A 14,973-nucleotide genomic window follows, 5' to 3' on the forward strand; every position below is an offset into this window, starting at 1 on the left:
TAGTTAAGTGTCTTCTAGACTCTATGAGATCTCCACCCTACACTGCCCTTGGCACTCCTCCCCCAGCACCTTTTGATCTTCTCTTCTACGATTTTGTTCTTGATCACTGTACTCTAGCCACACTGGCCATGTGATTCCTCAAGAAGTAAAGGCAGACTCCAACCTCAGGGCCTTTTACTAACCTTTATGCATGCCTGGAGTACTCAACCCCCAGCCACCCATCAACCCCAACACCACCACTCCCTCCCCTGCAGCCATATTATGACTCATGCCTTCAAGAACACTTTGCCTGTTATCACTCTGGTCTTCTTGGACTATTTATTTATTTATCTATTGTTGCACCTCAAGGCATGTGGGATCTTAGTTCCCTGACCAGGAATCAAAAGTGGGCTCCCTGTATTGGAAGGCAGAGTCTTAACCACTGGACCACCAATTTAAAACAGTGCAAGCACCTTTACTCCAAGGCCTCTCTCACAGTCTTCCCTGCATTATTTTTCTCCCTGGCACTCATTATCATCTGACTTACTTCTCATTGACTTTACTTGTTTTAAGCTGCACATGGGCAGGAATCTGTTTCTCATGTATACTGCTATATCCCTAGAATAGTGCCTGGCAGTCATTTGTTGAATGAATAAGAAACCCGAATGCCCAATAAACAGAGGGAAAACTGCCCAAACTCACTGGTAATCAACAAAATATAAATTAAACAAAAATGAGATACTATTTCACACTTAAACATTATCAATTTTTGTCAAAGATGTGGACAACAAAACAAGTTCTTGGTGTTGGAGGCAACACAGCCACATAAGTATTTTAGAAAGCCGTTAGGCAATATCAAGAACAGCTAAGCAACTACATGCCAATAAACAAACAAACAAAAAAGAGTAGCTGTAAGAGGGCAATCCTAAGATTCAACAATTTCACTTCTGGTGTATATAAAAAAAATTATCAAGGATGCTCAAAGTGGCATAATTTGTAAAAGTAAAACATGTTCATCAGTAGGGGAATACCATATTTTACTTGTCCATTTCCCACTGATGAACACTGGGCTCATTGGTAAAGCATTCACCTGCAATGCAGAGGACCCCAGTTCGATTCCTGGGTCAGGAAGATCCCCTGGAGAAAGGATAGGCTATCCACTCCAGTATCCTGGCCTAGAGAATTCTATGGACTGTAGATAGTCCCTGGGGTCCCAAACAGTTGGACATGACTGAGCGACTTTTACTTTATACGATGAAAACCATTCATCAGCTAAAAGAACGAGGCAAATCTCTTAGTTTTAACATGAATATATCTAGAAAGCAAAATGTGCAGTGTAAAAAGAAAGTTTCAGAATGTTATTTAACACATATAATTTACATAAAGGAAAAATAAAATCTTCTACACAAACTACATCTATGTATCTACATATAGTTTATATTATAAACTAAAAAAACAATATGGACTAGATATACACTAAATTTACTTATAAGAAAATACGGAAGAAAAGAGGGACTGAGGAAGAAACATATGGAATTTCAAATTTGTCTTTGACATTTTTCTCAAAAACATGGTAGATAATGTTAACACTTATTCATTTGGAGTAGTGAATATATGAGTGTTTATTATACTGTCATTTCTAATTTTCTACATTAGAATTTTCATCAGTAAATCAGATACATAAAACTGCTAACTTTATTAAGTCTTTAACATTTATAATACACAACTACATATCTAAACAAGAAAAATAAAAAGAATTTCTATAATACTGCCTTCTGCTCAGTTATTTTATACTGCATTATCTGAGACCATTTACAAATTATTTATGTTGGCCTTCAAAAGCAGGTTTGTACTTAGAGCAAATAAAGAAAAGTCAACAGAAAAAAAAATTCATGCATTGTAACAGTTATGTTAATAGAAACCTTTAATAGTCAAAATGTAATATATAGATTGAATTATCAATTTTATTTTTAATTGGAGGATAATTATAATATTGTGATGATTTCTGCCATACATCAACATGATTCAGTCACAGGTATATGTATGTCCCCTTCCTCTTAGACTTCCCTCCCCATCCCACCCCTCCAGGTTGTCACAGAGCACTGGCTTTAGGAATATAGCAAATTCCCACTGTCTATCTATTTTACATATGGTAATATGTATGTTTCAGTGCTACTCTCTTAAATCATCTCACCCTCTCCTTCCCACAATGAATTACTGTTTAAAAAAAACTTAGAGATTCAAGTTTCTTTTTCTATAATAATCAGAAAGAATGACCCATAAACCCTGTTAGCTGAGAAACTGCCTGAATTTTTCATTTTTCATAGTCATTACTGATGACAGAAATTTAAGAACAAATTAGACAAGAAGAAGGAAAGCTATCATGGAATTTAGGATAAAGAATAACTTCTTCCTTTCAAAAATTGGTTGAAACTAGTGTTTAATCAAAATCACAAGAAAAAATCAAAGATTTCTAATGCAAATAAATTAAACAAGAGAATATTTTCTTAACACTACTAAAATAAAATGTACCTTAATGTGCTGTTAATTGCTCCCAGTTTACTAGCTTGCTCACAGTCTTCTAATTCTTTGGTATTATTTGCCACTTTTGAGTACTGAAAGGAAGTTCATAATAAGTAAGTTTAGTGACAATTATTACCTTTATTTCATTTTCCACTGGCAGAAGAGTCAATTTGTCAATGATAATATATACTAAATATAGATACATCCTATCATCAAAATCCCTAACACAGAGAAGAAATACAAATGAAAATATGTCACAAATTTCCACCTAATAAGTAAGCAAAGACATTTAAAATGTAGCAATTTGCAGTGGTATGTTGGTGATGATGTGAACTGAGAAGACTCTTGAGAAAGTAACTTAATATTTACGTAGAGCTGCAAATATGAATAAATCCTTGAGCCAGCAGTCCTACTGCTGAATCTATATCCAGAGCAACATTTAAAAACAAGAATCACTCTCAAAAATAAAAAATAAAAATAAATAAAAATAAAAACAAGATCACTCTAGAAAGTTATTTGGTACTCTCTCATAATGTTGAGATAGGCATACCCTTTGGCCCAGCAATCTTACTTCTAAATATAGACCTAAAGAAACTCTTACATATGTGCACAATTCGACGAAAGACAAAGATGCCAGTGCGTCATTGTTTGTAATAGCAAAAACCTGAAAACAATTGAAATGTCTATCAACAGAGGAATGGCTAGTCACACAATTATACAAATATCTATACAACTGAGTATTCTACAGCTATTAAAATTAACAAAATCTACATATATTAGCAGAGACAAAATGTTAAAAGCCAATACTGAGTAAAACTATTAAGCAAAAAATGTTTTTAACTTGAAGGAACACAAAACATAAATTTATTTTAAAGTTTTAAAAATTTCAAGTAAAAGTTCTATATATTACTTGTAGATACATGTATAATACAACATAAAAAGTATCACAGAAGGATACATGACAACTTCAGCAAAGTGGCTAGCTCTAAAGAGGGAGGAAATATTATTATATAATGGGACTGGGACAGAGTTCAGACGGAATTTCAATTATCTTTATACTATTTATTTTAGATCTGAAATGAAAATACATAAAAAAGGGTGAGCACAAAAGACTGCAAATGGTAGAGAGTATAAGAACAAAATGGAGAGCAAAAGCATTAGGAAGCAGAGAGACAGGGTATGAAAAAGAGGAGTAAAAACACATGCCTGATAAAACACCTGCTGATTAGGTAAACTGACACTGTAGTTATGTTTTATAGTTCTTCTAGAAGTTCTAAAAACAGAACTAAAGTATTTCAAAAGAAGCTATATAATTTAATTGTAAGAATATATTACACCTCATGACTTAATACAAAATTAGGGATTTGGGATTTTCAGGCAAAAACGTGTCTGTTCTCAGCTAACCATATTATGGTTCTCTTTTGCAACTGCATCAAGCAGTAAGGGGCAAGTTTCTCTACATAAAGCAGAAATATTTAATGAAGAAAAGTGACTTACCTTATTAGAATTTCCAGCTTTAATTCCAACTGGAATTTTACTCTTAAAAGAACAACAATAAAGATTTAGAAAATGATCTTTATATTTCTTGAGATTTTTTCATAAATTATTAATGCCATTATCCTAATTCAAAGACTGTTTTAGTCCACGAGGAGAAAATATACATTCATTCAAATTTCATTTTCACACTACCTCTTGAGATGAAAGGTAAAGAACTACCCCAATGTACAGGCTTGTAAATCACAGTACAGAAAACTAAAAGACAAAGGTTGTCATAATCAGCTCTAATAACTCTCAACATAGTAAATAATAGTTTATATAATTTTTAGGTTCAAAAAGACCCTAGCAAAATCACTTTTTCCATAAACTTTCTTTCCACAGAAACAACTTTTTAAAAATTCAAAATTATTTGAAATTTATTATATTCAATTAAAAGTTTTACTCAAAGTTGACATTTAAAGTTTAGATAATTTTGAATTAATACTAAAAAGCAAGAGTAAGTTCCTTGACAGAACTGTGGTTGGCAAGGGGAAGGATGTGGGAGAGGGAAGGATTGGGAGTTTGGGGTTAGGAGATACAAACTACTGTATGTAGGATGGATAACAACAAGGCCCTACTGTATAGCACAGGGAACTAAATTCAGCATACTGTGAAAAAACAAAATGGGAAAAAATATAAAAAAGTATTATAAGTATAATTGAGTAACTTTGCTATACAGCAGAAATTATCAACATTGTGGACATGACGTAATGTCTAAACAACAAAATCAACCACACTTCAATCACTTTTTTTTTAAAGAGTAAGCTCTTTGGGTCATGATTAAACTAAGGTTTACCAACGTAAGAATTGCATCAGTTCTTACTGTATACAGTAAGAACTGTATATAGGTTTATCTTTTCTGTAAAACCAATAATTCATCTCAAGCATAAATCTATGAATTATTACAACTGGTTTATCAAACACAATCTTAAATAAAAATCATATCTGAAAGCAGACAGTCTCGGGTTGATCCTCAGATCATACCAGGAGACTGATTTCCAACATCTGAATCTATGGATTATCAAATTAATAGCAAATTACCTATTAAAACTTTTTCATGTTTCCAACTTAATCAAATTTTCAGAATAAATATTTTTCTGTCAGGCTGAAGAATGTAAGTAACAAAAATGATAAGAAATTTTTCCCCAATGAACAAAGAGATCATGTAGTTAAAACATTAATTGCTGCCAATACTTTATAATTTCAATGTTTTTAGCACCATTAATAGAGGGCAGAAGAGAGAAAACTATAACTCAAGCCAAATGTAACAGTTACAGTTATAAGACCCTGAATTTAAAGTATGGAATACTTATCAAAAGTGCCCTCTCACTGTTGTCTTCTAACTCACATAATACGCTAAAATAAAAGTGTACTTGCAGCTTTTTAAAAGGTTTGATGCTAAATGCAGTAACTTGTGACTTAAGCGAATCTTAATACAGGCTACTGAGAAATATTCAGATAGGCACTACAGATGATAGTCATGTGTAACATAAAAACCACAAAAGAGAATTATTAACAGCAATGACAAATGTAAAGCTGATAACTAAAATCAAACATGAAATAAACCTGGCCATTGCCACTAACAATATGAAGCAGTCTGCAAATTACAAAATTAAGTGAGCCTCACGATTAAATTAGACTTTAAATTATGGAATGCAAATTGTAACTCTGTATCATGACAAGTTCGGATTCAATATGAAATGCCTACTAAATTCTCCCTCAAAGACAGAGAAATACAAATATCCTCACATTAGTTAAAAGAACCAACATAAAGGGATAGTTTTTATCTCTAGAAAGAAATGAAAGAAGATGGCATTGGGAAGGGAAGAGACAAATTTTTAAATACTTGTGTTAGATTTCTTACGTTGGCGATTTACATGCAAATAAACATTTTCACTTATTTTTGTTAGAAATTTAAGACTACAAGACAGAGAAGAAGAAACACTGTATGATATCCCTTATATGTGGACTCTAAAAAGAAATGATACAAATGAACTTACAAAATAGAAAGACTCAACAGACTTAACAGAATGAACTTATGGGGGATAGGGTGGAGGGAAGAGATAGGAAGGTTGGGCTGGACATGTACACACTTTTATATTTAGAATGGATAACCAACAAAGACCTACTGTACAGCACATGGAACTCTGTTCAATGTTATGTGGCAGCCTGGATGGGAGGGGTGTTTGGAAGAGAATGGATACATGCATATGTATGGCTGAGTCTCTTCACTGTTCACCTGCAACTATCACACCATTGTTAACTGGCTTTACCCCAGTACAAAATAAAAAGTTAAAAAAAAAAAATTAAGACTACAGAGGCTAATCCACTGCAGACAATAAGAAACTGATATTTTAACATAGAAACAACTTAGAGACACATACTGTGCAAAGTAACTCTTACAGCTCAGCAATAAAACGGCAACTCAAAAAATGGGCAAAGTATTTGAACAGACATGCTTTTGATGAATATACACAAATGGCTAATAAGCACCTGAAAAGATACCTGATATCAGGGAAATGCAAATCAAAACCAAAATGAGATGCTATTTGTAAGGACGGCTAAAACAAAACATAATACAGAAGACTTCCCTGGTGGCACAGTGGACAGCAATCTGCCTGCCAAAGCGGCAGACATGGGTTCAATTCCTGGTCCAGGAAGATTCCACCTGCTTCCACATGCTGCAGAGCAACTAAGCGCATAGGCCACAACTACTGAGCCTGTGTGCCGCAACCACTGAAGCCCGCACACCTAGAGCCTGTGCTCCCCAACAAGAGAAGTCATGGCTTCTAAGCCCGTGCACCACAATGAAGAACAGCCTCCACTTGAGAAAGCCCACACCATAAAAAAAAAAAAAAAAAAAAAAGGCAATGATAAGACAGCAGTAAGTGTTGACAAGTATGTAGAGAAACTGGAACCATCATACATTGCTAGAGTCCATGTAAAATGATGCAGCCACAATGGTTAACAGTTTGGCAATTCCTCAAGAGTTAAAGTTACTATATATGATCTAGCAATTTCACTCCAAAGTATACTTCAGAGAACTGAAAAACATACGTACACATAAATATCTGTGCCTGGATATTTATTCATTATTCATAGTAGCCAAAAAGTGGAAACAATCCAAATGTGCATCAACTGATAAATAAACAAGATGAGGTATACCCATACAGTGGAATATTACTCGGCAAAGGGATGAAGTACTGACACACGCGATAGCATGGATGGACCTTCAAAACATTATGCTAAGCAAAAGAAACCAGTCACAAATGGTCACATACTGTATGATTTTATTTACATGAAGTGTCCATAATAGGCAAATTCATAGAGACAGAATGGATTAGTGGTTTCCAGCAGGAGAGAGTAGGAAACAGGGAATGACTGTTCATGGGTAGGGTTTCTTTCTGGGGTAGTGAAATGTATCACAACTAGATAGTGATGACTGTTGTGCAATTCTGTAATATACTAAAACTCACTGAATTGTGCACTTTAGAATGAGTGAATTCTACTGTAGGGCAATTATGTCTGAATAAAGCTGTTATTAAAAATCATAATGATAGTAATGATATTAAATTAAAATGATTCAAGTCCATAATGACATAAACATACAATAAATAAAGGAAAAGCTCTTTATGCAGTAGAATGTCAACTAATGTAGAAGAAATGGAATCAGAAAAATCACAAATGGACAATCATCATATAAATAATTAATTCAGGCAAGAATCATGAGTGGATGCTAAAACCATGATGGTAAAAATACGATAGAAAACTGGATGTTTTCATAGTTTCAAAAAATGTTTCCCAGTTTATCATGCAGAAATACGGCCCATACAAGCCTAATCATGTAAGTATGATGACGTACTTTGCCTCCCAATAGGACACTGAGGACACAACATCCCTTCTGTGGTGTACTGTCCAAAGTGCATGACCTGAATGCAATCATCAGAAAAGGCCAGAAAAACCCAAAATAAGAGGTAGTCTCAAAATAACTAGTGTATTTTAAGGAAAGGAGGAAGGGAAAGGGTTTGTTAAACAGACAAGAGAGAAAGAACACCGAAGGACTATTCCAGACTAAAGAAGACTAAAGAGATATGACATCCAAATGCAAGGTATGATTCTGGGTCAGAAACTTAGTTGTTGTTGCTGTTTCTGTAAAAGCACATTATTAAGTCAGCCGGTGATCTGTGATTAAAGTCTACAGACATTAGTATTATATAAATATTAATTTCCTGATTTTGTTAATTACACTGTGGTTAATAATCTTGTTTTTAAAGAAATATACACTGAAGTATTTAAAGATAAAATATTATGTTGGTAACATATCTAAATGGTTCAAAATATAATAATATTAATATATACATATAGATGGAAGAAGAGCAAACGATCAACATTTAACATTTGGGAAAATATGGATAAAAAGGAAATGGGAATTGTTTGTACTATTCTTGCAACTTTTCTGTAGATCTGAAATTATTTCAAACTGAAAAGTTAAAACATTTTATTCTTAAAGGGACATGTAAATAATTAAAAAAAATTTTTTCCCTTTAGAAAGGACATTGGTTCAGATGTTTTTTTCCTGTCTGTAAGGTAAAAACTAGACTAACTGATTTTAGGTAATAGAACAAAGAAAGTAAAATGAAAATACAGCTTCTAACTAATTACTGTCAAAAGTGAAAGTGAAGTCGCTCAGTCCTGTCCGACTCTTTGTGACCCCTATGGACTATAGCCCGCCAGGCTCCTCTGTCCATGGGATTTTCCCGGCAAGAAACTGCCAAAGAGGAATATAATTAATAATGCTAGATGTCAAAAAATAAAGTCTGAAATGTAGAATTCCCCTACTAATAAGTACAGCCCTTTTTCCTCCCAATGTAACGAGACCAAGTGAAGATCTAATTCCAAGCTTTGAATTTTCCAACTTTTTGCACTCTAATGCCCACTCTAAATTTGAAATTTAAGGTCCAGTAGCATTTTCTTTGCCCACGAAACAAGATGCAGGTTTAATAAGGCATGACGTAACAGCTAACTGTAGATCTTGCCCTAGAATAGGCCTCCATTTTAGAATCGGACTCTAGTGCTACATCCAGTCACCAACATCACTGGATACATGAATGTACTTGGTGGCAAGTACAGACTAAATCTTCCATAATCTGGTTAAAGAAAGCTGAGGGCATATGAATCTGATGCCAAGTCCAAATGCTTGGATATAAGCCTAAAATGTAGAGTTCATTCTTATCTAAAAGCCCAAGCGAGAGCATTTCTTTTCTTGATTTTCAAAAAATTTATTTTACCTCTGGACAAGGCTCCACATGACAGTCTTTTATTGAACAATGGCCATCTTCTGCCCAGAAAGGACACGGTCGCTTCAGGTTAACCTTGAGAGAAAGAATGAATGAGCATTAGTCAACGTGTGTCACAGCCTTACAGTGCTAAGTATCACTGTGCTGGGCACCAGGGACCTGGTGGTGAAAAGCAAGCTTCCTGTCCTGTGGCATTTGTACAGCTCAGAAGTTAAAACCACTCAAGTTTTTCAGACATCCAAGGTCTAATATAAATTTTTAAAAATAAATGCTATTAGTCCTCTGACACTTCAAAAAGGAATGAAGTCCAAGCACACTGCTCATCTGAAGAACCTGGAAAGCACTACAGGACCACTCTATAATGTCTCCCATCTCCTTACCATCACCCACTGACCAGGTTCTCCCAGGCACCCACTCCCTTAACAGACGTGCACTGAGCACCCATTCTACACCAGGCACTGTGTAGGCTCCAGAGGCAGAAAAAGCACACCCTCCCTGCAGCTTATAGTCTTCTGGGGTAACCAGGAATCATCTATTTGAGTGTTTACTTAATTACAAATTCTGGCAAGTGCTACAAAGGAAAATCCAGAGTTCTTTGATGGAAAATATCGGGCTGGTGGCTGGAGACATCTGAGGAGGTGGTGTTTTAGCTGGTGGAAATGTGTGTATGGAAAGGTAACACGACTGGGACGGTTCCGGGAATTGAGAAGCTGACTTAGTTTCACTGACTTTTAGAGGGGAAGGCAGGGAGTGGCAGGGAATGAGGGAGAGGTAGGCAACACAATGCAGGACATTTCAGCAGGGACAAACTCTGGTTTTCATATTCTAACCTAACAGGAAGGCATTAATTCAATAGGACCTCCACATGGATTGCCCAAGCCAAAAATCAAAGCTTTATTCTTACTTCCTCCCTTCCTTTATCCCCTGAAAACAATTCATTGTTCACTTCTCACCATCTCTTCTGTCACCACCCACTCCTGCCCCGACTACTGCAAGTCTTCCTGCATCTACTGCTCGCTAGTCTCTAACACAGGAGCTACAATGAGCTCTTTAAAACACAATTCAGAGCATACCAAGCCCTGCTCAAAACCGTCCCACAGATTCCCATCACCTTAAATCCACAGGCCCTCCATTGCCTGGCCTCCTACCACCTCTCTGACCTGTCTCCTCCCACAGACCTCCAGGCACAATGGCCTTCTGGCTGGGAACACACCAAGCTCCTTCCTGTCTCAGGGCCTTTCTTGGTGGCTCCTCCAGATCTTTTACGGCTCAACCCCCTCGCCTCCTTCAGTTTAGTTCAGTCACTCAGTCGTGTCCGACTCTGGTTCTCTCAAAGATCACCTCAGCAGAGACCTTTCTGACCAGACTCTCTAAAGTAGTGCCCAGTATGCACCCTACACGCTGTATCATTATAGCATTTATCACTACCTGAACATTATCTGCTTATTGTCTGAACCCCTCACTGTAAGAATGGGGATTTAGCCTGGTTCATTATTTTACCCCAGTATCTACAACACATAATAGACACCTCAATAAATTAAACGTGAGGTGAGGTAAGCCATACCCAAATTTACAGAGAAAGAGGCAAAAACAGGTAGAAGCTGGCAACACAAAGAGAAAGCGGTGAACTCTGCCTATGGGATGTCAGGAGGGCCTCCAAGGCAACAGGTAAAATGGCTACGACTACAAGTTTCCTAGAGAAAGAGATTTCTAGGCAGAGGCATCAGGATGTCTGAAGGCAAAAAAGCTTAAAATCACCTGGCACCCTTGGAAACTGCAGGTGCCCCTGAGCTGCTGGCTTGTAAATCTAGCTCCTCCCTGACACCTCCACAGGACAGGCACAGACATCTCAAATGTATTAAGACACCCCAAACTGTGCTCTGCCCTGTCGTAATTCTTGCCATCTTAGTAAATACCAACTCCATTATTCTAGTTCTTCAGGCCAAAATCCTGGATCACCCTAACTCTTCTCTCACCCCACACAGATACCTCTGAAAATCAGGTCAGTTCAAAACACAAGTCCAATTCAATGGCCGAGAGCCCCTCCCATGGGCTGATTCCCTAGGTTCCTGACCCTTGCTCACTGGCCTCCTCCTGCTGTTCCTCAGATACATGAAGCACACCATGGTCCCTGAGCCTTGACTCTTGTTGCTCCTTAGATAGCCACAAGGCTTGCTTTCTCATTCCCTTGAGGGTTCCTCCAATAGCACCTTCTCAGTTTGCTGTTTTAAGTTGCTACGTTTTAGGCTAATCTGTTACAGAGTGATAGATAATTAATACAAAATGCAAGGAATAGGCTGTGCACACACTGCAACAGGCTGCTCAGGTTACCCTTCAGGAAGAAAGGGCCTCTTACCCCAGCCCTGGAAACATTGCAGGCAGCCAACCTTGGCTAATGAGAGCCACTGTGCACAATGTCACTACATCCAATGACTGGTGTAAGGAAATAAAGGGCTAGACATCCCCCTGAAGTAGGGACAGCTCTGGTTGTATTACCTTAAGAACTCCCCATAGGGGCTTTCCTGGTGACTCAGTGGTAAAGGACCCACCTGCTAATGCAGGAGACACAGGTTCGATCCCTGGTCGAGGAAGATCCCACATGCCTCAGAGCAACTAAGCTGGTGCGCCACAACTATTAAGCCTGAGGGCTAGAGCTCGGGAGCTGAAACTACTGAGTCCACAAGCCACAACTCCTGAAGCCCAAGCTCCAGAGAAGAGCAACAAGAGAAGCCACCACAAGAAGAAACCTGAGCACTGCAACTGGAGAGGAGCCCCCATTCACTGCAACGAGAGAAAAGCCCAACACAGCCTAAAGTAAATAAATAAATTCAAAAAATTAAGAACTCCCCCTAAAGTGTCACCTGAGGTCACAGCTTTATTTCCCCCTTTGCCCAGTCCTGATGTCTCCCTTCCTTTTCCTTCTCTACCTTGTTGGTTCCAAGAGCTGCCCCTAATTAACCTCTTGGACACTAAACACAGTCTCAGAGTCAGCTTCCCAGGAACTTAACCTGTGACAACTTGTCCAGCTCTAGAAAAATAAATTACTGCTATTTTGGGGGATCACATTAAATTTATATATTAACTCTGGGGCTTCCCAGGTGGCTCAGTGGTCAAAAATCTGCCTGCCAATGCAAGAGACACAGGGTTGATCCCTGGGTCAGGAAGATCCCCTGGAGAAGGAAATGGCAATCCACCCCAGTACTGTTACCTGGAGAATTTCAGACACAGAGAAGCCTGGTGGGCTACAGTTCATGGGGTTGCAAAAAGTCAGACACAATTTAAGGACTGAACCACAACTTGGGGGAGAGGTAACGTCTTTATGCTACAAAAGACATCTGCCCATTTGTTTGAGCCTACTTTTGTGTCTTGAAGAAGTGTTTTGAAGCTTTCTTCTTTTAGAAATAATAACTATATTTTTTGATAGATTTATTCCTGTATATTTTATCTTTTTTGCTAATGTAATGGGGATTTCGTCTCCATTATATCTTCTAACATTGTTCGTATTTAAGAAGATATTGATTTTTCAATATTAAATTTATAGCCTGCTATCTTAATGTATTTTTTATTATTTGTGTGCAATTTATTATTTAGAGTTTTCTAGACGGAGGAGCCTGGTGGGCTGCAGTCCACGGGGTCGCAAATAGTCAGACACAACTGAGCGACTTCACGTTCGCTTTTCACTTTCATGCACTGGAGAAGGAAATGGCAGCCCACGCCAGTGTTTTTGCCTGGAGAATCCCAGGAACGGGGGAGCCTGGTGGGCTGCCGTCTACGGGGTCACACACAGTCGGACACGACTGAAGCGACTTAGCAGCAGCAGGTCTACTTTTCTAGGTCTACTTTTGTCATTTACACATGGAGATAGCTTTATTTATTCTTTTAAGAATTTTACGCCTCTAGTTCCCTTTTCTTGTTCAACTCTATTGGCCAATAGGGTCCAATATTAAACAACATACTGCTAAGTCGCTTCAGTCGTGTCCAACTCTGTGCAACCCCACAGACGGCGGCCCACCAGGCTCCCCCATCCCTGGGATTCTCTAGGCAAGAATACTGGAGTGGGTTGCCATTTCTTTCTCCAATGCATGAAAGTGAAAAGTCAAAGTGAAGTCGCCCAGTTGTGTCCGACTCTTAGCGACCCCATGGACTGCAGCCTACCAGGCTCCTCCGTCCATGGGATTGTCCAGGCAAGAGTACTGGAGTGGGGTGCCATTGCCTTCTCCAGTTAAATGACACCGTAGGTGCTATTTCAACATCTACTGGATTAGGGCATGGCAACCCCACTCCAGTATTCTTGCCTGGAGAATCCCATGGACAGAGGAGCCTGGCAGGCAATAGTCCATGGGGTCACAAACAGTTGGACATGACTGAGTGACTAAGCACAATACACACACACACACACACACACACACACACACACACACACACACACACACACACACACTATTTCATCTAAGGGTCCGGTATTAAAGGAAACATACAAATGGTTAACAAACACATGAAAAGATGCTCAACATCACTCATTATCAGAGAAATGCAAATCAAAACCACAGTGAGGTACCATTTCACGCCAGTCAGAATGGCTGCTATCAAAAGTCTACAAGCAATAAATGCTGGAGAGAGTGTGGAGAAAAGGGAACCCTCTTACACTGTTGGTGGGAATGCAAACTAGTACAGCCACTATGGAGAACAGTGTGGAGATTCCTTAAAAAACTGGAAATAGAACTGCCATATGACCCAGCAATCCCACTGCTGGGCATACACACCGAGGAAACCAGAATCAAAAGAGACACGTGTACCCCAGTGTTCATCGCAGCACTGTTTATAATAGCCAGGACATGGAAGCAACCTAGATGTCCATCAGCAGATGGATGGATAAGAAAGCTGTGGTACATAAACACAACAGAATATTACTCAGCCATTAAAAAGAACATTTGAATCAGTTCTAATGAGGTGGATGAAACTGGAGCCTATTATACAGAGTGAAGTAAGCCAGAAAGAAAAACACCAATACAGTATACTAAAGCATATATATGGAATTTAGAAAGAAGGTAATGATAACCTTGTATGCGAGACAGCAAAAGAGACACAGATGTATTGAACAGTCTTTTGGACTCTGTGGGAGAGCGCAAGGGTGGGATGATATGGGAGAATGGCACTGAAACATGTAAAATATCATATGTGAAACGAATTGCCAGTCCAGGTTCGATGCATGATACAGGGTGCTTGGGGCTGGTGCACTGGGATGACCCAGAGGGATGGGATGGGGAGGGAGGTGGGAGTGGGGTTCAGGATAGGGAACACCTGTACACTCATGGTGGATTCAAATCAATGTATGGCAAAACCAATACAATATTGTAAAGTAAAATTAATTAATTAATTAAAATAAATAAATAAATCAGGCCCCTAACTACCTCTCCAATTCTCCCTCTTATTCACTTTCCTCCTGCTATACTGGTCTTCAAACACCCTATGCCTTTATACCCATAGTTCTACTCCCCTTCCCCAAAATGTTCTTTCTCCAGATCTTGTCATGGTTTACTCTTTCACCTTAGGTAGGTCTTTGCTCAAACAGTCCTTTCCTGACCATCTTCTGTAAAACAGGGCTATCTACCTTCCCCACCCCTATTATTTCTCTTAT

General features: G+C 38.2%; 1 protein-coding gene across 4 annotated transcripts in view; it reads right to left on the reverse strand.

Annotated features, from left to right (window-relative positions):
- Nucleotides 1–14,973, reverse strand: part of ERO1B (endoplasmic reticulum oxidoreductase 1 beta) — a 61,114-nt gene that overhangs the window by 31,799 nt on the left and 14,342 nt on the right. For 2 of the 4 annotated variants that reach the window (XM_060406740.1, XM_042240943.1), the window contains exons 3-6: nucleotides 9,327–9,410; nucleotides 4,000–4,041; nucleotides 3,104–3,166; nucleotides 2,512–2,594 (exon numbers count right to left, since the gene is read on the reverse strand). In XM_060406740.1, coding sequence (XP_060262723.1) covers nucleotides 2,512–2,594; nucleotides 3,104–3,166; nucleotides 4,000–4,041; nucleotides 9,327–9,410 — 272 coding nt within the window. The remainder of the gene's footprint in view (nucleotides 1–2,511; nucleotides 2,595–3,103; nucleotides 3,167–3,999; nucleotides 4,042–9,326; nucleotides 9,411–14,973) is intronic. The other 2 variants (XM_060406741.1, XM_027962244.2) reach the window with 1 other exon arrangement.

Source organism: Ovis aries, chromosome 25 (assembly GCF_016772045.2).
Source record: "Ovis aries strain OAR_USU_Benz2616 breed Rambouillet chromosome 25, ARS-UI_Ramb_v3.0, whole genome shotgun sequence".
In the NCBI taxonomy this organism is placed as follows: domain Eukaryota; kingdom Metazoa; phylum Chordata; class Mammalia; order Artiodactyla; family Bovidae; genus Ovis; species Ovis aries.